The 27,910-nt window shown below is 40.5% G+C and overlaps 2 protein-coding genes and 1 long non-coding RNA gene across 8 annotated transcripts in view; 2 read left to right on the forward strand and 1 right to left on the reverse strand.

The window, feature by feature from the left end:
- Positions 1 to 5,613: 5,613 nt before the first annotated feature.
- On the reverse strand, positions 5,614 to 24,966 carry LOC132958765 (B-cell scaffold protein with ankyrin repeats-like). Its single transcript, XM_061031802.1, has 16 exons — positions 24,841 to 24,966; positions 24,292 to 24,711; positions 21,990 to 22,120; positions 21,753 to 21,891; positions 21,497 to 21,639; positions 19,759 to 19,873; positions 18,964 to 19,160; positions 13,898 to 13,961; positions 13,424 to 13,636; positions 11,484 to 11,543; positions 10,504 to 10,688; positions 7,447 to 7,513; positions 7,216 to 7,245; positions 6,912 to 6,991; positions 6,720 to 6,754; positions 5,614 to 6,596 (listed from the first exon to the last, which is right to left on the reverse strand). The coding sequence occupies exons 1-15, from the start codon at positions 24,875 to 24,877 to the stop codon at positions 6,725 to 6,727; spliced, it is 1,911 nt and encodes a 636-aa protein (XP_060887785.1). The 5' UTR covers positions 24,878 to 24,966; the 3' UTR covers positions 5,614 to 6,596; positions 6,720 to 6,724.
- On the forward strand, positions 8,774 to 21,856 carry LOC132958766 (uncharacterized). Its single transcript, XR_009666827.1, has 4 exons — positions 8,774 to 8,922; positions 10,471 to 10,573; positions 19,768 to 19,932; positions 21,772 to 21,856. It is a non-coding gene; the product is annotated as an uncharacterized LOC132958766 (long non-coding RNA).
- LOC132958764 (protein phosphatase 3 catalytic subunit alpha) overlaps positions 24,641 to 27,910 on the forward strand; it is a 65,951-nt gene continuing 62,681 nt past the window's right edge. For 2 of the 6 annotated variants that reach the window (XM_061031796.1, XM_061031797.1), the window contains exon 1: positions 27,233 to 27,510. In XM_061031796.1, coding sequence (XP_060887779.1) covers positions 27,450 to 27,510 — 61 coding nt within the window. In that variant the 5' untranslated portion in view covers positions 27,233 to 27,449. Of the gene's footprint in view, positions 24,659 to 27,231; positions 27,511 to 27,910 lie in introns of those variants that run through there. The other 4 variants (XM_061031798.1, XM_061031799.1, XM_061031801.1 and 1 more) reach the window with 3 other exon arrangements.

Consider the following 27,910-nt stretch of genomic DNA (forward strand, 5'->3'; position numbering starts at 1 on the left):
CTAAAGTTCTGTACAGGACTAAAGCTTTTAGGGAGACATAAAAGCCCCAAAAATAATCTGGGAAAAAAAGTTAATGAAATAAAGAAAAGCCTTGTGGGTAATTTGAGGTGTATGCAACCGTTTTAAGGATTACTTGGGGTTAGTATATAAATATTTCTCTCTTTTAAAATAGACACACTGGTGAGAAGCCTTCATTAAAATGACTCAAATGTGCTCTCTAATTGAGACTTACTTTTGTTTTAAGACTTCAGTTGGAGAAATGCATTGAACGCTGGGAAAAATGGATTGTGTATGCACCTTGAATAGTATGACATTATACCATGATGTATGTGTAAAAGAATACTTTGATTTGACCTGTAACACCCCTGATGATGTCATGTTCTTTGTACATGTAAATACATTTTTTTTTAAAAAGTAAAAAAAAACAAAAACTGCTCTCTAATTGAGGCACTTAGCGTTAATTTTTTATGACAACCACTAATGCAAAAGACGACTCGATGGATACATCCTATTGAACAACTGTCTGTTCCTCAAGACGAGTGACGTGATAAACACAATCACAACGAATCGATAATTTAGTTAAAGTTGCCAACAATCCCTTTTAAAAATCGATTTTATTATCGATTTTTAACGCGTCGTTGTTGCAGCCCGAGCATGGAGAGTAGAGAACATGTCACTTTGGACTTCAAAGGGTGGCTAAATGTTCAACTCAAATAGTCCGTGAAAAATGGTTGGCAGACGGAAAAGAATCCCAAAACAAACCCATGTATCCACTGAAGTACAGAAACTATTTTAAAAAAACACATGAATAAGCCTGACTGTTCCTTCACTGTAATAAATACTAAAGCCCTATTCTTAATTGTAGATTATATCCCCAAAAGCTCATATCCTTAAAACCACATACCAAGAGTGTAGGAAATGACTGAGTCAAATATAATGCAAACATATGTGAGCCGTTTGAAATGAAAGAATCATCATGGACATGATGAGTTTGTGTGACAGCACTAAAAAAATGTATGATTTTCAGTTTAGTAAGTTTATATTCGATGAACAGCACAGCAACACCATCGGGTAACAATTCACACAGAAAGCAAAGAAGTTTAGAATCACTGGAGGCTCAAGTGTTACTAACTCTGCTTCATTATCTGCTATAGTTACATATTACTATTATTAAGTGCATCATCTAAAGGGTTTAATTCAAAATAATATTCACATCATAAGCGTATTAAGTTTCCTCTGGTATCATAAGAAACACAACAGTAATGTTATATTATTTTCAAACTCCTGGCAAGAGTTGAGTTAGAGAAGTCTATACATCCCAAGGGTGCGAGTTTTAAATCGCACCCTGAACTTTGACCTTTGCGGAGGAGGATTAGGAGAAACCAGAATTTTGCCTTCAAAACAGAATCCTTCTGTTAATATTTTCTACATCCATTAAGCATTTCAAAGCGATGTGTGTGAAAAGGAGTTGGAAATATAGGCAAGGTGATGCCCTCTTTGAGAAACATTCCAGAACTTTCTGCATAAATCAGAATTAAAAGGAGGGAGAAGACGGCAACGCTGTGTTCTCACGTCATTTATCAACAGATAACTGTATTTTTCTAGTGGTTTGATCTTTTAAGAATATTAATAGGCTGTTGCTCCTTCCCCCCCCCCCCCCCCCCACCCCCATCATCTTAAATCTCTGCTGAAAAAACAGAGAATTGAAAAAAAAAGTTGATATGTTTCACAACTCAAGACAGTGTTGATGTTTTTTTTCCATTCAAACTTAACTTTCCCAGAACTGTTGCTGCTCAAACATCTTACTGGAGACATTCAGTTTTACTGGAATACCTTCATTTCTAAAAGCGAAAAACCATAAAATCATCCTGTTACGGCGTTAAAGCTGCAGCATCCTTCCGCTGGCTCTGTTGCCTCTTAAACAAACAGACCTTGCTCGGGCTTTTCACTGTGTGTAAGAACTTGTCAGAATAGATGTACCCTGCTGCGGCTGCTGCTCTTTTCACCCCACAGCCTGCGAGGACCGAACAGAGCTCCACTGTGCCTCGGCGGACATTGAAATTCCCCCGACGTTTGTACAGTGAATTCCATTTCCTTGCCTTTTGATTCATACTTTTTTTTTTTCTCTCTCTTCCTTTTTGCAGTGGAGTACCTTTTTGTCCCCTGATTGAACTTTGGTGAAGAATTGCTCTGCAAATGGAGGCCGGGGTCAGCTGAAATGGGTGAAGTGAAAGACTTCAAACTGGGGGGAAGCTATAAAGAATAATGGCATGCAATGAGGAAGCAAGGAAACGCACTGAATAAAGTCGCCAAAAACGATCGCTTCTCCTGTCAGGACTGGGAGTAGGAGTGGACTGTTTATGTTGGGGCATGTAAGATTCAGGCTCATGCTGCTTAAAACAACAGAAATATGCAACAATTGCTACAAAGTATTCTAACTTTAGCATTTTAAAAACAGAGGTGGTATATCAGAAATGTTTGAGGTACAGACACTAGTGCAAAAAGACAAGCTCACCACTGGTTTTCTAAAGCAAACATGAAAAAGTACAGGTGTTGAAATATACACACAGTATAATAGTTTGTCTAGTCTGTTTAAAGCTAACTTAGCGCCATGTGGAGACTATTCAACTCAAATCAAGTCATTTTCTTCATGTTTATTCAGCTATGTGTTGTGTTGTTGTCCCAACCATGCAGGTTGAAATCAGTCTGGAAGGTAGAGCACAACAATGCAAAAATAAAAATCAGCGATTTCTTTCAAATTCATTAAAGCTAGAGGAAAACGTTTTTTTAGAATGATTCTGAGTAAAGATATGTGTTAGAGATTAAAGCTCCTGGGAGGAACTTTCCACTTTGTCGATCTCAGCGCACGATGAAGACAAAGTTGTGCGTCTGATCTCTGCTTGATTCGTCCTGAACGTCAGTAGCATCTCCTGAAGAAAAACCTCATCTGTTAACCAGTCAAACGTAAGACTGTCTCTGACCCATCTGATACCTACCTGATGACGGTGGTTACAGACATTAGAAATCACTTCATAGCAATATTGAATCCCATTCCTGTTGGTTTTATTTGGTCGTAAAGATACCTCTGTATTAATTTCAGTCTGTTGCATAACCAGCTCTAAACTCCTCACAGGGGCTTTAAAGCAGGAAATAAAACAGTTTCTAAGGAAGTTAAGAAACAATATATTTGCACTTAATTACTTTTCACCTTTGCTAAGAAGCCATTAGTCACTGATATGCCAATGGAACTTCTGTATTAGCTATAAACCTTGCCTGCATTACTGATGACTGTTATTGGAAACAGAATCAGTTAATTAGCTGCTTAAAGGAAGTGAGGGTCAATATGCTGCATTGAACTGGACTCTTCTTTATTGCTCCTATACACCCTACAGTTTACTCGCTTAATGTCTCTATATCCAATCGAAGGTGTCCACATCGACCTCAGGGGGGGGGGGTCAGCTCAGAACAGTGTGTTCCCATCACAGTCAGGTTCATCTATACTGTATGCGGGGTGTGGATTAGGGGATGAAAGAATGCCACTGACTGTGAAATTGCCTGATTTTTATCGGGGGATGTTGGGGAGCAGCTGTGCTCAATCCTCTGCCCTAATCCTGCGGCCGGAGAGAAACAGGCAAGCAAGGGAGCTGTGTGTCGGTGTGTGTTTTTTCCCCACCTTGTGTCTGTTGCATGCATGCCAAGGTGCATAATGGAAAAGTTCTGAATGGTTGTGTTTAAGCATGCTCCTGCAGCCGACAAGATATACCTGATAAATCATCCCACTGTTTGTGCTCTCACGAGTGTTTTTTGCAGCAGTGTGGAACCGGTGGTGTGGCGGGGATGCAGGATGGGGTTTGGCGGATGACTACTTTTGAGCTGTAACAGAAAAATATCAGCGATGCATTGGCTGTATAATCCTGTCACTACACTATCTGACCAAGCATGCTGCTAGCATGGCGGGGGGAGACGAGATCCAACTAGGAAGTTTGTCAAGATTTTTACAGAATTTCAGTTAATCTGTAAAACAGTTCACACATAAAAGTGTGATCTATTCAGTGCTGGAGGGAACCTTAAGCTGCACAAAGGTTTTATTGTAACAACTGGTCAAAGGCATGCGTGTGCAGTAAATAGGATTATTTACAGGGATAAACCCATGGACATTTATCATCCAAAATCTGTATTAACCATAGAGAACAAATATGGATTCAAGTATCTTTAAGCTAACAATTTTATTTTATAGTTTATAATAGACCCTCTTTGGATATATAGCTTTCTAGCAATATATGGCATTTAACTTAAACCTAATTCCAGACACAGGTAGCCAATTGAAAGAAGGAAGGAACAAATGTATCACAGTTTTGTACTCAGCTGCAACATTTTAGAAGAATGAAATACGATCAGTGAAAGACGCAAATCACAAGATACTGTATTCATTACAAGGATGATACGAACACGATTGGAAAACATTTTTCATGTTAGAATAAAGTTGAAGTCAAGTCAGAGTTCATTAGCATATTTAAATAAAAAAAACGACCACATAATAGCTGCTTGTCCTGCACACTGCGAGGGTCTGCAATGTCGTCCTGTCTGCTAATCAGTCGTTTAATTCAACACTAAAGTCAGTTACCAGCGCAGCTTCATAAACCTTACCCTGCAGGATGTATGAAAATCTTTGGCTAAAGATACAGTGGCAATACCACGCTAACAATTATAATCCAGTATAACTTTAACCTTTGACGTTACTTTTACTATTACCCCTTAAGATTTATGAGTCTTAAACTGTAACAAAATATACATGTGTAATAAGAAAATTATTTTATTAAAAATATTTTAAATTAAGTAGGTGATTCTCTTGTACTGGGACTAAAGCTTTCACTGAATAAAAATGGAATAAATGCACTTAAATAGGGAATAACGACAAAATAAGTGTCTGTTAGTAAGTCAAACTCTTTCATATTTTAAATGTATGATCTTTTTTACCTTCTTTAAATAACCTTGTTTTTTCAAAGTGGATTTACAGCATTTCTGTTGTAGTCTTGATGTACTTGTCCCCACATACAGAACTGTGTTTGGTTTGTGCGACGCATGCCACAGAAGCTCTCTCGCTGCTCGCCTCTCTGAGACTGCACGGGGGGAATCAGTCCTTGTGGCGGTGCTCGGGTATTTGCATACACGATGAATCGAGGCCTATCTCTGTGGCCACGCCTGACGCACGGACTGAAATGTACTCAGCAGGTGACGGGCAAACATATGCCTCAAATGCCATGGGGTCCTGAAGCCGGATCATCTCCAAAGGCTAACTGGCAGGTCTAAGTAGGGACGGCATTAATACATATTATTCACAAAGAGCATGATTGAACAGAAAAATGTGCCCGGCGTGTACCCAGCTGCTTTGTTGGCACACGGCTCAGTCTCTGCCCGGGTTTCAAGACTGGGCTCGGATTTAGCCGTGCATTCACTGAATTCCCCATGCAGCTCTTATTCATTCATTCAGGCGAAGGCCGGGCTGTACTAACAAACTGCTGTCTGTGTGTGTGTGAGAAAGGCTGTGTGTATTGGTCACAATCCCTGAATAGTTTGGTACATCACAGCAAATTTAGAATTTTGACGAGTCAATAAAGGAAATGTTTTTATTCATTTAAAAAATGCCTGAAACATTTATACGTATGATACATTTTTCTGTGGCGGCCTTACAGAGTGAACTTCACAGGAAAATCAAACATTTTTTTAATCTTTCCATTGAGCTAAGTCGTGCTAGTTTTACAATTAGCATTTTATTAAATGAATGCATCGTTAATGAGAGGATCTTTCATGTCTTGGCTGGTCCAAACCAAGGCGACAGTTTCCTGTTTGCATCCAGGCACAGCATGAACCGCTTCACTGATGTTCTCACCTGCTGCATAAGTATTTTTACACTTGGTTTACATACATAAACATATATGGAAACATTTCTTTTTCCCATAGAATGCCTCCCAGCCATCAGGAGGTCAGCAGGTGCTTCTGGGCTCACCAGATGTCTTTGGCTGCTTCAAACAGTAACTGTGATGGACATATTTAGAGATAGAGCGCCCTCTATTGGCCAAGATATGAAAGGTTATTCAGGCTAAGATTTGCTGGGAAATAGATTCATTTTTTCCCCCCTTTCAACCCCCTGTTTATCCATGAATTCATAGTTTTTAAATGTAACTTATTACTGAAAAACATTCCATAAGTGTTGTAGTACACTTGTAGCAGATTAATTATCTTCAACATGTAGATATTGAACTCATTGCACAAGAAATAGTCTTTTCTCCAACAGTTAAATCTTCAAAATCAACAAGGTTGTTCATGTGGGAAACATTCACTACATTCATTTATTCAAATAAAATCTAAATTGAATTAAAAATGGAAATTTGCCCTTATTGTACAGAATGTGAAAACCATTTTCTTAAAACCAGAAAAATACCTCTAATATCTGTTAGAACCTGAATCAAAATGTGACTACATATTATACTTTTAAATACACAACTTTCTGAGTAATACAATTCAAACGACTTGTTAATTAAGGATTTAAACTGCATGATTGATTGAAGATTTGAGTCCATATTGAACAATTGAGCCTGGAAATAAAAGAAATAGGACATGATTAATGATCTGGACTCAAATTGAAGTATTACAATGTTTCACGTGTTTTCAATCATAATCATTATTTGGATATATATTTAAGTAGTTTTTAGTCTTACCTTCACTATTTGTCGGCTTTGGAAAATTCATTTGACTGCAAGACAATTGAAAACGTGTCAGTGGTTTGTCAGGCCTTCATGTGTGTAGTCTGCAAATTCATGCCTATTTAAATCGCACAAACATTATTTTATACATCTTTAAATAATCATAAAGGTCTGCGCAGCTTCCCTTAGCCAGAAGACTCCACTCACATGCTGTCCTTTAAGCGGCTTGCTGTAGAATTCAGACTCCACTGCCTGGCTTCCTCTTCGACCCGCGTTCCCTGCAACACCTGGAGGGAAATGATCAGAATTGTTCAGTGAAAGGACATAAAAGCATTCATTTAGCGCAAGTGAAACTCAATGGATCAAAACATGGCTGTGGGGATTTGATTAAGCAGCACTTCCCCAAGGATTAATCCCCCCACCACTGCAACTGAGAGAGTTGAGGAACTACAAAGGCTCGCTAACACAGGTTTTCCTCTGCGCACGCTGAGCTGCGTTTCTAAAGACTTACTCCGAGTTTGATGGACGAGGTCGATTTTATCTGTGGAAAGAGAGGATATCTCAGCTATTTGCAGTTTACACTTTGAAGCCGTCATTAGTGGCCACATGCTCCAGTGAAACTTTACCAGCACAGAATGGAGTTTATTTATATGTCTAAGTTCCAGGAAAGCAGGTCTCTGTGGAGCGTCTCTGTGATGACAGAAGAGTTTAACCCACATACCAAGGATGGAGAAATATTTACCGTACACACTGTCATCATCCACTCTGTTGTTGATGGTACTGACTCTCAGCTGACTCGACTTCTTCTCCTGAAGGGACAAAGATCAGACCTTAAAGGTTAGGTCAAGATGCCAAAAACAAATGTATTTAGTTTGGAAGAAATGTAAACCACAAGAGAAGTGAACATACTTGTGCTTCAACTTCAATGCTCTTTTAGATAACAGTATACTTTTATCCTAACTTTGTCAGAATCCGATTCAGAGTTCACGTCAATAAAGGTGACACATCTGTAAAAGTTTAAATCTTGTGATCAAATGAGTCTAGTTTGGTCTCTTAGACCGTTGTTTTTGTTTCTGTGAGGTGTAACTTTAACCGCAGGTCATTTCCATTCACACTTCTAAGATTGGTTTCATTTGAGAAACGAATCAAAAGAAAAATCACAACCACAATCATCCTAATGTATCGTGTTACTCCTTGGAAGGGCTCACTTTGCTACATTGGGAAACCTTGGGATTACTCTATCAAACTACATAGAAAGAAGTTAAAATCTCTCCCATACAACACCTTACCAATAGAACGAGGACCTTAAATCACTGGTAATGTGTACATTTTAAGGCAGATTTTGAATTTCATTTATGAAAGTTAAGATTGTATCAGAGTAGCCTATTTGTCAGTTTTTTATTGGACGTCACCGCCACCGGACTCATGCTGGTGTTTGGTTATTGAGACTCTAATGTAAACATTCATCATTTAGGAAAGACACATTACCCTTCTTATTAATATCAGCCATGTTCTCACCACCTCTTTCAGTCTGTTGATTCACCTTCATTCTAACCCTCCTGTCATGTTACACCCTGCCACTCCCATCGCCCCGGCCCGATCCCAATCTCCATCCTTAAGCCGAGGCACTAAACACTCACCGACTCTAAAGCTGCGAGGGCTTGAGAAGGTATGGAAAAAAAAAGAGTAATGGCACACACTATCATGACATCACATGCTTGGAAACAAGATGTTCCATTAGCCTATACCTCCAGTATTTATTTCTTTAATTACAATGTTTATATATTTTATATCAACACTCAGAAAAAAACTGTTATACTCTGTGAATGTTTGACTGGAAGACACAAACATCTCTCTAATGTGCTTAAAAATCCACAGCAGTAAATAACTAAGCTTCATATTGTCACATAATTTTATTTGCGTGACGATTTCCTCCCCCACTTCCATACTTGCATACATAACATTTCCTCTTTTTTTTTCCTCCAAACCCTGATTACTGCTTCAATATACTCGTGGTAATTTGCATAATTTGCCATTGAAAAGTCTGCATCAGATCCCTCACACACCTGACGATTTCACAGTGGGACAGCACGGAGCTCTCACACGCTTACCGGGGGAACGAGCCTCACAGTCCCTTTCCTCTTATGCGTCACCACCTGCTCACCTGATTCAACTGTCTCCTCTAAAATACTTACAACTCAGTAATGATGATGAACAGGTACGATTTAAATGTTGTCATCAGTAGAATAGTACGGCAGATAAGGCATGGTTTCGTTGATTTTATGTGAGACAGGAGACGTCGATGAATCACAGTCCATGCAGAAAGAAAACATCTAACTTCACAGAGTACCTCATGTTCAGTTGACCAGATGTTCCAGTTTAAAGTCATTTCTTTCTGGTTTGGGTGTGGAATATTCTTGGATCTTATACTTTCTCATGGTCTAGTCACTTTGCCTGCCTGTAGTTCAGACTATTGCTTTGCTTTTTTATCCCCTGCCTTTCTCTGTTTGCCTGCCTGGTTTTTTTTTTTTAACCTTGGCCTGTCTTTGCGTAAGTGCCATTTATCATCCATAAGTATAGATTTTGAAGTTGTGTTTCAGGTCTAAGACCGTGCCAACACACTTTTTCTTCGACGTTAATTTATACCATTGTTTAACATGCTCTGTAATGCTCTTTCCCAGCTGCCTTTTTGATGAGTCAGCTGAAAAGCACAGGTGTTACTAATATCATTAACAATGAAGCAGCTACATGGAATTCAGCCATCATCAATTTTATGACTTACACCTGTGTGTTACTGACTGTGAAGTTTCAAAATGTGCTGCATAAAAAAAACATCTCTCCGGACATCTGGAAGCTCAGGGCTTTAGTGTAAATCAATATTCACATAAGTCTATTGTCATGGCGACAGACACAGTTCTCTCCCCCCCCCCCCCCCCCCACCCCACACACACACACACACACACACCTTCATTCTGGTCCTGTTTGCTACAAATCGGCTCTGGCAACTCCTGCAATTCCCTCCCCAACCAGCAGGTGTCCTCAGCTGGCTCTCTTGTCAATTTGATTTGTTCTGGCCCGTCTCATGTGAGAGAGGTTACACAGCCATACAAAATGTGTCTGAGCTGACAGTACCATGATTTATTTACTTTGTCTTTATGTGTAAAATCAACATACTGCACATTGAACACTGTATCTAATTACAAGATGTTTGCACTCACCATCATCTTGCACATTATTTGCTGCACAATTATACCAGTCCACCATTGCACCTGTTGTGCATGTGTTGTTTTAATACAGTTTAAAAAATATATTTTTGCATCTTCTGTTTAAGGTCCTGACCATAGGAGTACTACTATACATAAAACATTACAAAACTTTGTATGTGTATTGTGTAGACTTACTTAGGGCAATAAACCCAATTCTGAATCTGATTCAAATTAGTATGAATATGAAATTCAATATGTTTATATATTTGCTATACCAAGACTGTCCTGTTTGGTTAATACAAAACATTGTCCCTGGCAAAGTTAGCAGATGAATTAGGTGACCTATCACTGATCACTATTTTATTGCATGTTTACAAGAGGCTCTGAATGTGCAACACCACCCACACATGCAATAACATTTGTATTTATTATACTAAGAAGGGTAGAAGTGTTTTCACATTCCCATGTGGGATTAACCTGTTAACCATGTTTGCAAAGCATCACCAGCAGATGCTTCTTGTGCGGTTATGTTACAGCAGAATCATTTTTTTCAAACCCAGTGCGATTGTGATCAGTGTGTGCGATCGCTGCACCTCCTGGATGTTATCGACTCCCTTCTGGCCCCGCTGCAGGTCGCTGGAGCGCTCCAGGTTCCCGTCCACGGTGAGTGAACCTGCCTTCACCCTCTGCTGGAGCTCAGTGAGCAGCTGAAGCCCGTTCCCCTGGTTTGGCAAGAAGGTGTCATAGGTGGAGGAGACGCTGTCTTCTCTCCCGCGTGCTGCTTTGGAAACACAATAAAAAAAGATGCGTCTACCACATGTAAGAACAAGACAAAAGGCTGCATCTGTGATTAAGAAAGAGCTTTAAGTATTCTTCTTTTCATGATTGTTTAAAATAAGGCAAGATTAGGTATACACTGAACTAGATTTAGTGTCCCCTATAAAGCAAAGCAAACATTTGGTTCTTTTTTCTGGCACTCAAATGTGTCACCTGCTCTTTTTATTGCTCTTTTTAAGCAGCAATAATCCAGTGTGATTGTGATCACCCCCATAATGCTCACAACAATTTTAATGAATTTAGCAAAACTGCCTATAAAAAAAAAAATTCACATTAACTAATTCAACCTAGTAGGATATTTGAACACGTCATGATGAGGGGGAGAAGTCAGAGGAAAATGACTGGCACAGTAAAAGTCCCGCTGTTACAATCTTCAGACCTCACAGTGATAATAGTGATTCTGCACAGAGGAGGGAATACAGGGAGGCTTTTTGGAGGGAGCGGGGGCCAGCAGATATAAAAGAAATCTTCCTGCTGTACCACACATTTTGTGATTTTTTTTTCCCTCCAAAACTAATGACTGCAACTTCATGCTTGAGCGTTAATAATGAGCAGAAAGTGATGATAGAAGCTTCCATGTCCTTGCATGGTAACAGGTCTGAATGTGGATCTTTATTTGCACGTTATACCGAGCTAAATTTAATACATATTTGTCTCTGTTCTGATAATGGCACTTCATTGTATACAGATGTTGACACGTTGTTTATTAATGCCTAAAAAGTCACATAGCACGCACCTTGTTTGGTGGGAAGTGAATACAGATCAGCATTCCCCTGTGGTGTCTTCTTCTGGAACACTGTGAACACAATGCAGCTTATAATAACGTTATTTATTTAAAGAAGATAAAACCAAGTCAGTAAACTATTTAATGTAATGTTGTTGTTTTTTTGTCAATATGACATATTGTAGAAGTTGCCAGATGCTACAAAAATGTAAAAAAAAAAAAAAAATGTGAAGCTGCTGTAATTCAACCATTTTTCCACAGGATGGCGACACACCCTAAACTAACACACAACAAATTTACTTAAAATCTTAACATAATAAAACGTCATCCTACTAATGTTAACAAAACAACAACAACAACAACAACAACAACAACACTCGTGTTATGGAATGGCCATGTGTGTGAAATACCAGGAGTTTAATCAGGATGTTAAATCTGTGTTTCTTTCTGAGAAAGACACACACACACTCAGTCATCTCTGGATTGAATTAGTCGCTCCGAATGATGCTTTCAGTTTGCTAGTGAGCTGTCAGAATGAAAGGCTACACTGTGTGGCTGTCAGAGGCGGTGGATCTGCGGCTATGTGACCAACGCTGGAGTAGAATTCAAAATCCACACCCTGCAAGATAATTCCGCCTCTGACTTCTTCTTCTTCTTCTTCCTCCATGACAACATCTCTCTTTTCCACTTCATGTTCAATCTCTCTGTTTCTTTCTGCACACAACGATAAGTCAGGCTTGATTCAGAGTGAACTGTTGAGCAGAGTACTGCTGCAGATGTGTCACGTGACTGTAGCTATTACTTAGGAGTGTGTACATTGCTCAGTCCGTGCATGGTAATTCCACTCTGTTGGATTGGATTTCACTCAGCAACATTTCAGTCTCATCAGGGCTCGAGACGTCGCCGCTAACAAAAGAAAACTCCTCATTATTTCCACTTTGTGCATTGGTCTCCAATAACTGGCTCCTCTCCTAATCCTCCAGCAAGCCTCATCTCTTCTCTCACATCTCTCACTGCGGCGGTGGGAGTAAGGAGCAAAAAATGTGATCCTTGTGTGGTTTGAAGCTGCACTGTCTCAAGAGATGGAAACCTCAAAATCCCTCGGCTTCTTTCTCTTGTGCGCTCGGGGGACAAGGACGATGGAAAACATGTGTAATGACTTATTCTGGCTGACTTGGCCTTGGTTTTGGCCAAGATTGGTTGCAGATGGTAGCCTGGTAGTTCCCTCTCTGGTTTGGGAGAGCTGAGGAGAGTTCAGTGGTGCACTCAATTTCTCTATTTGTTTTTATTTATTTTTTTAGTCCTATTGGTCAGAGCGCTCGGCCTACCGGATGCAAGCAAGCTCAATAAAACAGTGCAATGAAGGGAGAAGCAGCCTGTTGCACCGTTTAATCCTAATGTGTGTTTTTGAATACATAAGTGGAATATTATCTGTGCTAATAACGACATAATGGATGCATTTTTTGAATTAGCTATGGAAAAACAAAGTCACAGCCCTTTTTTTTAAATGATTTATAAGCCTTAATAATACCAGTCACTTTTGGATGTTTCATCTTCATGAAATATTCAAGCTGCTGAAATTGAACAGTTAGGGGCTGTGGGCTCTTGATGCAGGCAAATGGTTATTTTCTCTCTCTCTCTCTCTCTCTCTCTCTCTCCTCGCTTTTGTTTGTTTTGCAGCACGGAGCAGCCGTGTTCTTGTGGTTTATGGGATCAAAACAAACTGCATCGCAAAAAAAAAAAAAAAAAAAGCCTGTACTGCTTTTATTCAGCAGCACTCCACTCCACAATGGCAATGCACATTCCAGGCACTTCCTCCCTCCCACATGATCTCCCCACCTCCCCTTCACATACTGTGCATAACTTAGTGTTGCTTTTTTACTCCAAAATCAGCTCCATCATTGCTGTTGTTTGGAGGGCGCAACAAAAAGAAGCAAGTGTTTATGAGTTACCTTTAGCGATGTACGGGGTTCTGTCCTCCTTCACATGGCTGCTCTCAGGCCGAGGAGTGGGTGCTGGTGGGCGATTGGCGATAACAACAGCTTTTGTTGAGTTCAGCATGCTGTCATATTCATCACTCACCTCCAGTGGTGTGTAGATCTCCTCCTCCTCCTTTTCCTTCTCTCCTTTTTGCTCTTTCTGCACATCTGTGAAAGAGGGAGTCCCTAACGCACATAATGTTTACTGCATCACTTCGCTTAAGTCATGATGAAATTCTGCATGCTGTTTTTTTTTTTTTCTTCTTCTTTCATTTCACAGCTAATCGGAAGCAGCTCCACATGGTGCTCACATCAGCGCGGGGGGAAATATTCAGTGGTCGGAAATGACCGGCAAACCCAGCATAATGATGCGGTGGAAAATAAAAACAATGTCATTACAGGCTTCTCTTTGTCCCACTTCCACTTCCCATCAGTCCTTTCACTCACCTGCGGCGCACATCATTTCGTAAACGCTGGAATCGCCATTGTCCTCGCCAGAGATGAACATGTTCTGCAATAAGAGAGCATGAAGAGGTGCCTAAATGCCTACCCAAATCACAAATAAAGAGCTTTAAAGAAGCAATTTAGACCTCAAGGGGAGACATGTCTAATATGTGACATAAAGGCCATGGTTTGCTATGTTAAAGTGGATTTTTTGGTCTCAGCATTCATGTGTTTTTGACAAATCTTCATGTTGTTTCCTTAAAAATGTGAATCCCTCCTCGGCTTGCTCACAAGATCCTCGCTGTCATCCTATTTTCTCACCTGTATCCTCCTTCCAATTCACAATAATGGCACATAAAAGCTAGGCTGATTATCCTCCGAGCACTTTCTAAGCTCTTTCTCACAACAGGATGTTACCTGCCTCTATGTCCTCTTGTAATATTCTGTGTTTTCATGTCAGGTGTGACAAAGTCCACATCGTTAATTGAGCTCTCCCACACTGCATCTGCCAGGACTTCACTTGGGGAACAGCATTTTCAGAGTCACCTCTCTCACAGGCATTGGAGAGGTGTGCTGTAACCCTGCCTGCTGGCTAACAGAGAACAGTTTTTCCCTCTGACAGCAGAACTGCAGCAGAATCGGCCCTATTTGCTAATAGCATGCTGAGGAACAGACAGGGGTATGATCAGGGTAATTATGAAATCAGACAATCTTCCCCTTTCAGTCCAAACATATCATTTAGCGAGCAATTCAAGACCATCAGCTTGATATCTAGACTGCATCCTCAATTAGACCGACACTGATGTTTCTGCCATATTTGAACTTCTGATCAGGATGTGAAACACTAAGGAGTTGCTTCATTCATTTTGAAACGTTATGTGGTTAGATTTTCTCCAACCAAAGTGAAATCATATCAATGTCTTTATTACTGTGTATGAAAACAGCTGTTAAAGCATTCAACATGTAATGACATCAACAGATCTCTGATGTATTGTATGATATTGTTGTAGTATTACATTTGAATCCATTACAAGCTTAAAAAAGATAAGGCCTGGATTCAATTGCAAAAATCCCAATCAGTCATCTAAATCTTGCAGGTTATATGTGATGCATCTCCCTTTGATCATGCTATCCTCCATATAACCCACCACACTGTGGGCAGTTTCCAAGCAACACAGCTACTCGTGACTCAATTACAATAATACACTGTTCCTGGTACTGCAGATTACTTATTGACTGCCATGAATCCGTTACTAAACAATGGAGGTTCCTAACGGGCCCAACAGGTAGAGAGGACGGGTTAATTACCGTCACAGCTTGAACATTCAAATACAATAGTTGGATGCTGTGCTTAAGCTCCGTGTGGTATTTTTAAGAGGTGATTTCTGGACAGCGAAGGGTATTTATTTACCTTATTTTAAGTGCTAAATCATTTTTACAGATGTTTGAAACTGCAGGAGCCCCAGGCATTCCAGACAAATTCAGTTTCACTGCTGCAATCCGAGCAGCAGTGCTTCAGACTAAACAGCGGGCATGATTGTGTTATGAGGGCACACAAATCTCAAGCAAATCTAGTGAAGGATAAGGAGCATAAGTCTGTTTTCAGCAGCTGAAATGGTCAATCCACAGGATGCTGGTTTGACATAGTGGTATAAAGATCAGGAACCTTCCACTTAAAGACAGGGCATAAAAAATAATCTTTAGCATGGGGGACAGAAGAAGTGGTCAGCACAGCATGCAGAGAAACACTTCACACTTCTGTGAGACCACATCAACTCTAGGAAATTTTCTTCAGAGTTGTTTTGAGCCAAACTTGTGTTCTGGAATACTTTCAATAACTGAGCTAAAAAAAAACGAAAAAACCATGAAGGCGAAAGAGGAAAAAGTCACCACAGTCAGTGGGACTCATCATACAGAAACCATGAATGCCTCGGGGGGTCCTGGTCCTTAACTTATTTAACTAGATTAGAAAAACCTTCGCCAAGGTGGACGGCTTCATACGCTGGTGACCGTGAACAAATAAAATATCTTGATGACAATCCATTGGATAGGTATTTCAGTCTGGATTCTGAGGAAAGAGGGGGACCTACATTACCTTCCTTGAGGTATCTTAGCTTAAAACAAACCGAAATGTGTATGATTGATCTAAATGACAGCATGCCTTCTCAATGCAGCTCATAGCCTAAGGGAAGTGTCTTTGTCCTTATGGCCATGACCGTATCATTCAAATGATAATCAAATCAGTGGAGTTTGTTGATAGTGATGGTGCAGTCCCAGACCATGCAAACATGACATGCAAAACAAGGACAGTAGAATCAGGACTATAGAGTATGGGAAGCCACTAATTTGGTGCTCCTATGTTTGTAGGAGTATTTGTACACAAACGCAGCATGCAGAACACAGCTCTTTGCAGTCTTTGGAGGACAGAACACTTTCAAGATAATTTGTATTTACATCCGAGAGCGCACAGTGAGATCTTGATAGCAGAGGAGTCCCTGTAGTGCCAAGTGACACTCAGCCAAATGTGTGACTCAGTATAAGAACAAAATATTAAATAATGTGTGTTTGTGTTGGTAATTACTCTGAGCATGCACAATATTGCAGCATGAGTACGTAAACATGGTAGATAACTCTGTAGCATTTATTCTATATTTGTATTCTAGTTATGCTCTCCCTGAATAATTCAGCCTTCCCCTCTGGAGCAGTTCACAGCTAATTAACAAAGAAGTGCGGTGCCAAGGCAGACTAGTGGATCTGACGCAGGCCTTGTGAGTGATTCAGCCTGTGTATGAAGCATGGGACCGATCCATCTAGGATTTATTGACATAGTGCTGCTACCCTGACGCCCAAATCACTGATGCATCATGGGTTGATTAATTGGAGGTAGGGGGAAACACTGCAGATGAGTTAATGAAAATGCCTTGCAGAAAAAAAGGGAGCGAGAACAAATCCCACAATGCTGACTCTTACCCTCCATGTTAGCACCAAACAAGAACAGTATGTCTGTAGTTTGAGCTGTCAAGACAGATTTTAATTACCCTTCAAGAAACACACCGCGAAGAAATGTCAGCGTCGGATCTGTCTGTTATTTTACAACTATAGGCTTGTAGAAGTCCCCGTGGGGAGACCTCTGTTTGACTCGGCTGCTCCTCTGTTGCCTCCGAGTCTCACAGCGAGCACTTTGACTCACTAGAGCGATCTGATCAAACCTTGCTCCATCTGCAGTCACTCTCAATTAGCGGTGTTGCTAGGGGGGGGGATTAATACATTTGCAACAGCTGTTGGAGTGTCTAAACGTCCCCAGGGGGGGGAATTCTCAATATGTTGATCCAGACCATCAGAGAAAGTAGAAAGTTGTCAGTCTTAAGGGGAGATGGGAGATAAGAGCGGAGATTTCCACATGAATGAGTGAGCCGCGTGCTACTATCTGTTACAAACTGGTGTACACACACACACACACACACAAGTTATTCAACGGGTGACACAAGCTTAAAACGATCAATCCCACCAAGTGAAGACAAATGTTTAATTTGTTCAGGTTTTGAATGATCAATCCCTCAGGTTTTTTTCCCCCCCACAGTCCTAAAACAATATAGCCTAGCATGTTGTGCTAAAAGTCCTCCATTGCTTTTTTTCTGTCACATTTTTGATTCAGGACTTTCAGTTACTGTATAATACCAGTGCTGTAGTTAATTCCTCTCTCGCTGGGCGTAAGATGAGTAGATGAATACCATGTTAAGGACTGTACTGGTTTTGTAGCTAATCACTTGGCAGAAAAAAAATGGAAATAGCTAGCCTGGCTTAGTGCAAAGCTAAAAAAAAAATCTGCCCAGCAACATCTCAAAAAGTGTGTTTTTTCTATATTTGTATTAACCAACCAATCAAAGTAATGTCTTTACAGTTTCAGCTGCAGCAGTTTACTTGGGATATGTAGAAGAAGCTTCTGGGTAGCATTAGCAATGTATAGCTAAGGCTTGGCAAAGCAGGTTATTGGCTGTTACATGGAGGTAGAAGAAAAACAAAACACCAGAGACAAGTCACACCAAAAACTAAACACCCCTGGAGACACAAATACTTTCTTATTAAACTTTTTGACAGATAGAAGAAGATAGTTCTAGGAACTGGAAAGATCAGTCAATGATAATGTCCTCACTGCCTGATAGAATTTGAATTGAAAAAGAAAAACATTATGATGTGAGTGTCCTTCATGTCTATCAAATGAATGTATGAACATGCGTGCAATGGAGCTATTTAACGTGTTGCTCTTGTGTTCGTGTATCCACAATGTGAAATGGCTTTAGAGTGAGGAGGCTCTGGATATTAACACGAGAGAATGGCAGCCATTAGGCAAGAAAATCTCAACATTAGTGGCTGCTTTAATTGTCTGAATGTATGCAGACGACCCTGCGCTCTGAACCATTGTGCATGCATGAACAAACACAGCCTTTCTAATGTCTGCGGGGGAGTTCCATTAGGAACCTCACAGGCCGAATATATTCAGGATAAGAGGGGTGGCGGGGGGTGTTATCATCAATTCACTGTCTGTGACATGAGCTGGATGAAAAGACACTGGTTAGGAGGCAGCGAGGTCACCCCTGACATACAGGTCACTCTCAGTGCTCTCCATCTTTCTATCCTCTCCATTCTGTTCATTATTGATAAAGCACCACTCACTCAGAGGCCTCACGCTGTATTGGTGTTCGTTATAGCATTCCTGAGTGCTGCACTTCTTCACCTTAGCTTGTGAAATCTCACAAGCCTAAGGTGCATTGTGTTGTTTTTCTCCGCCGTCAGCGACAAACTGTAAACTATAGAATTCCATTCAGATGACATCAAGTCCAACCAGACAAATAATGTCATTAGGGATGTTTTAATTAGCCCACAAATCACAGCTGTCATCAGATATCGACACTTTGAGGAATGTCTTAATTGCATGGAGGGTCAATAAAGCTAAAAGAATAATTTCCAACAAGGATGAATTCCAACTGGAGTGAGATATGCAAAGCTAATAAAATAAAAACTCTGTGGATTGGGTGTGAGTTGCAAATGGTCCATAAGGAAATAGTTACCAGTGTTTCCTTCAATAGGACATGTAGCTCTGCATGGCCTTGATGTTTGGCAATCTCAGCGGGAGTCTGCCTGTGGCAATTGGCTGTGTGCAGGGCTCGCTCGGCGCCTGGACACTGCAGGAGGAGGCTGGAGACTCTCTTTAGTCCATACTGGGCAGCAAAGTGGAGGAGTGTTGGTACTTCTGCGTGGTGGAGCTCTAATGGGGGGAGATTTGACGGTTTCGATCAGACCCGGTGAAAATAACTCGAAAAATCAAGCTGCACACTGAAAACACCACTTGTAACACTTCTGCTACAGATGATAACTTGAAGTTGACCCCGATGCAATCTAACACCGCCAGGAGAGTTGAAGAAAGGCACCTCGGAGGCTCTTATTGACTTGTTTATCATGGAGACGTTTCCCTGTGCCCTTTTTAGCAGAGTTAAGGATCAATCTCAGGGGCTGATGAAGCCATCAATCTGCCACATAATGAGCCCAGCAATAATGGAGGGCTTTTCCCTTTCATGGTGGATAATGTGCATCATGCAACAAGAACGCCTTCCAACTGTGAGAAGTCTGTTCAAACCACATTGTTGCATGAACACATGCTCTGAGGGCAAGGAGCGGAATAAATGGACATTCGGTTTTGCTGTAGGCATTTGTATAATTACTTTTTTTTGATAAGTACTTCCAATTTCTCCTCTCCTGCTCCAGCACTTGTGGTTAGATCTGATGTTAAAGTGATGGAAAAATGTAGAGGCTGTATAATTAAGCACATGTGTACAGATTTGAGAGATTTTTTCTTTTTTTTTTACCTCTTTCAGGTGTGTTTTCACTGTTCAGTCCCTGAAAGCCTCCGGTGGGCATTCCCTCCAACAGCATCGAGGACAACTTCTGATCCAGCCTCTCCACAGACGACTCCTGAAAAGCCTGAAACAGAGAAAAAAGACAGATTGCGAGCACACCAGAGGTTAAAATAACGTCTGCAGGTAAGGCTGCAAAGAAAAACAAATCTACAAAAGTGAAAACTAAAACTTAAAAAATGGTTTCAGCTTGAAAAAATAGTCTAATGGTCAAATTATATAAGATGCAAATGTAAGCAGACAGGTTAACTATAATCACTAATGCTTAAGCCCAACTGAGCAAGAGTTTTATTTGAAATTCACTTGGCAAAATCAACTCTTGGCTCTGCTCGAGTTTGCCTTTTCAGCAGAAGACACCTAATCAAATCAAGTGTTCATGACTGAACGAAGGCTGAAACCTGCCGTCTCTTCAGTTCCAGAGAAGAGACTGTAAACGGTAGCTCACATAAGCATTTAGATATATGCTGACTCAGTGCATCTTCTTTATTGGCTTGAAGTGGATCAGATATAGGCAGTGTTTTTGGGCGGCCATTGACTAATTTCTATAACAGAGTTTCATAATGATGAGTCACAAAGTAATTTAAATGACCTCTGAAGACTTGAGAAAAGAGAAAATCGCTCGGCTGTCAAATGAGCTTATTACATCACTAAACCAGTTGTGAAAAACGTTATTTCTATACATTTCCAGAAGTTAGAAGTTTAATGTTCGGCGGTTTATACTTCACAAACTATACTGTAATGTAGCAGTAGTTTTTGGTCTTAGTCTAGTTCTCTATATTAAAAAAAGTTCAGACATATTATTGCACGTCCTATTATATTGTTGCTGTGCGAAATACATTCTGGGATTCTGCTGATGGGTTCTTGGAACTGCATCAGGGCGGATTGCATTCTGCTCCGTCTGCTCTCCACACACATGGAATTTGTGCCCAAAGTCAAAGCCTGCTGATGTGCCAATAGAGTAGACAATACGACTCAGACCACAAGCAGTAACCAGAACACTTCTGTTGTTTTTGTCTGGCAATGACAAGAGTTAAGAAATTCTGTTTAAAAAAATCACAAATTAACATGAAAATAATTGGCCCACTTTGAGGAGTGATTAGGTGCAAATGTGACTGCACATTTGTTATAATATTCAGCCGAGAACCTTTAGTGAGCACCTCTCACTTATTTCACATCAGTTGGGATTCAAAGTCATTGTGACAAGTACGCCTTTTTGTAACGGTATAACAAGACCCAAAAATATCATTTTTATGTTTAAAATTATTTTTTTGTTGACTCTTTTCATCAACAAAGATTTCAAATACATTAAAGAAAAATGGTTAAACTAAAAAAAGCAGAGAGTGACATGTCCTGACATTTTGTCCCTGGTACTGGTCAAGCTAGCACTAGCACTAAAAAAGTCCTAATATTGTCCTTTTATAGCATTCATTTGCTAGATCTGTTTGGTAACAGCATCCATTAGTATCTCTGTCATATATGGTTGACTGTGGCTCAAGTGTCCTTAATGGCCAGGTAAGCACCGTGTATGGACGCTCAAATCCATTTGTGTTTGAATGTTTGCAAATGGGGACTTCCATGCAAATTGTACTGTTTCTGTATAAACACAACTCTTTTTTAAATATGCTGCCTTTTGGTCAAGGCCAAAATGGTTGGGCTTATTTAAGGTAATGTTTTCAGATGTTGGGTTTACCTGACACATAAAATCCACAGGGTCTGCAGCCCTGGCCAGAAGGCAGGTTATTTCCTCCATGTTGGTGTAGTACTGCAACTGTGCCTTGCTCAGCGGCACTCCATTGATATACACAGTAACTCCAACATTTCCTCCTGGAAAATCTGCAATGGAAAAATATATAGAAACCATTGTGCATTAAAACTGAATATTTAAGGTGTAGGTTTTATAGGTTGCTATTAATGACACACTCATGATTTCTTATTATTTCGTTCACCTGGTGCATTGATGCACAGGATCTGCTCGTTCCAGCGGACAGGCTTCACTCTCACTGTCTGATTCTCACCAGTGAACTCAACCTCGGTGTCGCTGCCAGCCGCCCCATTTTTCAAAAGAATGAACACTTCCATGGAGCTCTGCCAAGAATTCAGCACAGTGAACTGCAGTGTAATCAATGTTGTGGATGCTTTATGAAAAAAGAAATGGTTTACTACTGACTACACGAGCGTCTCACCCCGCAAAGCACTCTGGAAGGAACGACCACCATGCTTCTTGATGTGTCTCTGTGGGCTTCAGTCGACTGCTTCTGTTCCATGTTTTCCTCTGATCTTGTTGGTTTACATGGTAAAGGGTTGACATTTGCTGCTGAGGGTGACACGCCCAAAAGAGATGAGACATAAATCATTAAAGTCAGTTATGCCTGCAAAAGACGTTTCAGATAACATTAACCTTTAACCATACTGGATGTTAAGCATCTGTAGTCATGTTCCCTGGGGGATGAATCATACTGACTTTATTAGTCCTTTGTCTTTGGTTCTAAGTGAAAAATCTTAAACATAGAGAAAAAGAATTGCAATTTAATTTAGTAAACAAGTTCAAGTTATTTGCAGATAAAAGATTACTGTGTTCTTATGACCAACATGCTGAAGCGATATCATTCCCGTTAGGCGTCAGCTTGACTGTCTTTAATGCAAATTAGCAAATACTTGCATGCTGAAAAAGATTGGTGAAAATAGTAAGCAACACTCCTTCCAAGCACAAAGCAAAACATTATATTTCTGGCATGATAACAATATTATACTGCCTTCACGTGCTCCTCGGAGATATCGATTTTACTGCATTTACAAGTGATGAGCACACGAATGGCCCTCCAAAGTCGTAATTACTAGCGGGAAATTGGGACATTTCTATTAAAACCCGAGTTGCCGACATCTGCAAGAAAACACTTAACAGCCTCCTTTTTTTGTCGCTTTTTTTTTCCGACCAGAGCTCTTAAATGCGTGTATGTCGTCATTACGAGTGCAAAACTGGGACGTACCATATTTCAAAGGAGCATGTGAAGGCAGCATTACTGTGAGGATGTTAACGCCCAGCTGTACCTCAGTTACCTCACAGAAAAGCTCTGGTTCCCAACCCAAGTCCCTACAGACTTGAGTTACTGCTGCGCCTTCATGTGTGATATAAAATTCAAAAAAATGTTCAGGTCCTGAATGCCTCGAAACTTTCTAAAGAAAAGTGAACAGCGCTAACCACTGCACCACCGCGCAGCCTAAATCAACGCTTAAATACCTTTATGAAACATGTGTTTTATTTCTTTGACATTAGTGTTTGCACACTCAGTCGTGAAGTGCACTTTCTTCCCCTGTGAACACAAAAACTCATTGTACGCCCACAGGTCTGTTGTATGAGCTAACAAACAAACAAACAGCATCCTTTATGAATAGGGAAGGGTACTTCTGGGTTAAAATATAACTGTTGGTGAGATCCTGGCCTGAACCACTTCACTGTATCAGTGCGGTGAAGTGATGCAGAGTGCACTTGAATTTGCATGTCATGATGAGTAGTCAGTGGTGACCAAAGAGGAAAGACGGGCTATTTGCATCAGATGTTGTTCCTGCACACCTGTTTCAATAAAAGCCCTCTCCTCCGCTTTATGATCTTGTACAAATAGTGCCATTAGGAAGAACAAGGAAGGAGGCAGAGGAGAGTTAGAGGGGCAGATGTGGACATGCCACATATGTACCAGTTTCCCTAAAGACGTCTCTGAAGCTGCTGCACAAAAAATATTGGATGTCAATCTTCAGCGCGCACAAAGAAGTCAGTAAACAGGTTTCCAAGCTGCTGCTCAGGCATGCTCACAAATAATGAGCATTCTTTTCTGCTCACACCTCTAGCAGAGGAACAGCAAGGCCATGTGACATTTTTCCTGAAGGAAGGGTTTGTTGAAGAGGGATTCTGTTCTGGGTTTGCGAGACTGGAATGCAAATTAGGAGTCAATTCTGGTTTATTTTGCTGTCATGCATTTGGATGTTCGTCATGCCGAGCGTATTATATTTTGTCCCTATTAAGAAAAAGAGATATCAATTGATAAGAGCCATAACTACAAAAATGATGCCTGTGGCTCTAGTAGTTTGATTACAATTTAGTATTCACGGAAAGAATTTACTGATTGTAACATTAGAATTTTTGGTTGGTACTTTAATGCATATTAGTCCTATTAAATTCAGAGATTCAAATTATGTTGAATAACATTTTCCTGGAACCCAACAAGGTTCCAGGAAAGAAAAAAAAAGAATTAGCTCAAGATATCAAATCTAAGAGCTACTGGGGAATTCCAGTAGGATTTCTCACCTCACCCTATTTCACAAGCACAATTGAATTGACAATTAATTTGTTCTGCATTTGTGAGTAGAGGCATTTATGTTACATTTCGTCAGTACAGCTAGTCGTAGTTGATACAAAATTAACCCTCGATTTGGGCCAAGACAACACATTTATCTGCAGGAGGTCTCTGATATTTAGGGGCTAAGATCTACACATTTCTTGAACTAACGCCATACCTTTCTTCACAATATCAGTGACAGCAGACAGGTATTCATGAGCATCTTGTTCACTGGAGATCTGCAGGCACTCGTCTGCGTTCAGGGGCACCAGCTCCAGCAGCGGGGTCAGACTCTCCACCCCGCACAGCAGAACCACCACACGAGCTGCAGGACTCAAAACACGGGCCAGGAAGAAGCGCTGCATCTGACCGAGAACCTCCAGCATGCCTTTGGAGAGGATCAGGAGCTTGCAGGTGTACTCGGCCAGCCTCGAGAAGTCGTCCGGACGCCGCCCTGCTGTAGCAATGTCATAGCAGCAGATCCCGGCCTCTGAGATTGGACCAGTGAAGACTGAGTGCAGGTAGGTGGCCCATTGCTCTGCCTCGGTCTCATAGATGATTAACAGCTCCTTAGCTACAAGAAAACATCATATTTTATGGAAATGTTAGCAAATATTCCCAATAACTTTCTGTTTTTTAAGTTTTCTATATTATGAGGAAAACATGGTATTCTTTATGTATAGATTTCAAAGGGACAGCTTACCTGTCTGGCTCATGGCTACAGTACTGTTTCTCCGCATGTCTCTCTTCACAGTGACATGGGAAACAGGGCTGCTATTGTTAGGAGGAGCTCAGATAAGAGGGAGTTTCCTGCTACACTACAACAGAAAAAGAAATGATAACTTTTTTTTTTCTTCTGTTAACGCATAGCCTGCTCCCTGCTGGGGTTACAAGAATCAAGATTGGAAGGGATTTTTTTTGTTTGCTTGAGAAAAGGAATAGAAAAATCAGAACATAATAATAATAATAATAATAAATTAGATTTATATTGCACTTTTCTAAATACTCAAAGACGCTTTGACAGGAAACAACAACAAAAAACAAAGCAAAAACTAAGAGAACAATACAAAATAGAAATAGTGTCAAGGGAAGAGGATGAGAGTCAGTGTGTGATGGCAGCAATTTCCAGCAGCTGGGTCAGTGGAATGAATTTGACTTCATGCAATGTGGCTTGGAAATCTCAAAACTGATTTTGTGATTTTGACGTCACCTAAGTTCAGTCTTTCTGCGCTCTCAGGCTGGTGATTGCGCCACTAAATCTGCTCAACAAAATGTCTGTATGTAAATCTCTAGTCATAACATATAAAGTTATTAAAGGCCAAAGTCCGGATAATTTTTGGTCACTGTGGAGAGCGCCACAGTGAAATGAAAAAGGTCACTTTATGTCTAATTATGACATGGCTCGGCTCGAGTGCTTCCCTTATTTCTAGTCGAATAATTTAACATTATTTTAACAAGTCAAAAAAAATCACAAAAGTAGGTGTCCGTGTCCTAAAGGTCATTTGAAAGCAAACAACAGGTGATTAGAAAGTCACAGACTCCACCGGAGTTTAATTAAGCCTGCAGAGCTGTGGCTGCTGGGATGAGGACTAGAACCTGAGTTGTGTTAAGACTAATGATGTGGTGTGAATGTCTCTACCACAGGCAGACATTAAAAAAAAACCTGACCTACTAGCACAGTCCCTCACTGAGAGAGAGAGAAAAAAAACAAAAACTCAGGGCTTCATTAACTGCCTCCACCTGCCAAACAACTGACTCATATCACACCAGTGTCTCGCTAATAGCACCATTTATTCCCTTTGTGCAGCACTAGGGGGACTGAAAAGCTCAACTGTTGAGAAAATGTGCAGGTGAACACTGAGGTCTCCTTCACGCAGATGGTGGGTGCCGTGTACATCACCCGGTGACTCACCAGAGACAGATCATTCTGTTCTTGTGTGTGTAGAGTCACAAACTTTCACTCCTCTGTGCGACTACTCTGATCTAACAAAGACAGAACATGAACATCTCAGCAGGATCTTAAGTAACTAAACAAAACACATCCTCTACATCAAACAGACATGACATGGAGACAAGCAAAGCTGCAGCCGAACCTGACCTCAGTGAGTTAGACTATCGATAATGTTATCACCTATGTAAACAATCAAGACCAAAACTGGAACTTTTCCACTTTAGGTTGGTGCTAGAGGAAAGGACACAATGTAATAAACTAAAAGGGCTTACCTTCCTGGGAACAGTAATATTCTCTTCAAATATTATGGAAATGTGTTCCATTAAGTTAGCCTTTGACATATCTGGTGTGCACTATTAACACTCTCCTGTGGGTGGCACAAGAGAAGAAAGAAAATTGAACAATCAAAGGTAGAAAGATCTGTCACTAAGCTAGCAGGATTTATCCTTGGTAAATATGAACTGCAGGGTACCTGCATGAAAGTCTGGCTTTGAGAAAGAGTTCAGTAAATCATTCAACTGATTTTCTGCTTGACAGAATAGTGGTGAATTGTTTTTTTTTTTAAATGGAGATGAGATTATTTGTTTTGGCCACTAAGAGAGGTCAAGAGTTATTCATAGTGAAAACAAAAAAAATCATTTTTGTAATTCAAAATGATGACATAAATATTATATCCATTTTAATTTATTGTGTCATAATTTACATACTCATAATTAAAAAAAAAAAAAATTAAATTTAAATTTAAAAAAAATCAATTTCTAATCCATGTTTTTTCTAATCAGCTCATCAGTGTGACTAAGTGAGTAAAGACTTGCGTACCTTAATATAAAGTGCTGCGATCAATTATTGTATGGATACATTTGTTATGCTCACAGTCACATACTGTATTATATGTGTGCATTTACAAAAAGCTTGTTATTTTATGTGTTTTTTTTTCTGCCTAGAAAATGTATTATAAACATATTATAAGCGATGCCAAACAGTTATTCATACCAGGTGAGATTGACACAGAAGCAGCCCTTATAAAAATGAACGCACAGCGAGAGTAGAAGCCTGTCGCTCTCCACCAATAGGAAGAGCCGCCTGTGAGTTGGAGGCGGCTCCTGCGCGTCAGCAGGTTAGGCTGCGCACTGCGCTCAAACAACTTGATACAGAGTAACAGTAAATCAGACAGAGCAGCTCCTACAGCCCCAGCAGTGAAATTGTAACCCTGTTGCAAGTATTTTTGGCCGCTGATAGGAACGAGTGAGATCACTGCGGTCTCTTTTCTCGGATAGACTCAAGAGTTGTTCGGCAAGAGCAACGCAGGGACCGATTTCAGTCTAATTTCTGCTATATCTCAATATTATATCACACTGGAAATGTCCGAAAACAAGCCGAATGATGAACCGAAGTTATCTACGACGGACAGGGTGGTGAAATGTAAGTGTATTTTTGTTAATGCCACACAGTGAGACGCTGCCACAGCTCTGCCTGTGTCCAGGAGAAGCAGGCAGAGGAAGCACAGTCGTAGCAGCAGCAGCAGCAGCAGCAGCAGCAACAACAGCAGGAGGAGTAAATGTAGTCGAAATTTGTCTGCTGGCTATGGAGGAAGAAGGGTGTTAGCCGAGATATGACAGCAGCTGTAAACTAGGAAGTGAGGGTAACTCCACTTTGGAGACCCGAGCAAAATGTGTGTGTCCCCCCCCCCCCCTAGAAATATGTGCAATTCTGCATGTGGGGCGTGATACAGCCGCTTGTCTGTATGTGCACTGTTTGCATTGGACAACGAATAGTATGACTGATGCGAGGTCATTTCGATTCGTATGTACAGTGCACAACG

Source organism: Labrus mixtus, chromosome 23 (assembly GCF_963584025.1).
Source record: "Labrus mixtus chromosome 23, fLabMix1.1, whole genome shotgun sequence".
Classification (NCBI taxonomy): domain Eukaryota; kingdom Metazoa; phylum Chordata; class Actinopteri; order Labriformes; family Labridae; genus Labrus; species Labrus mixtus.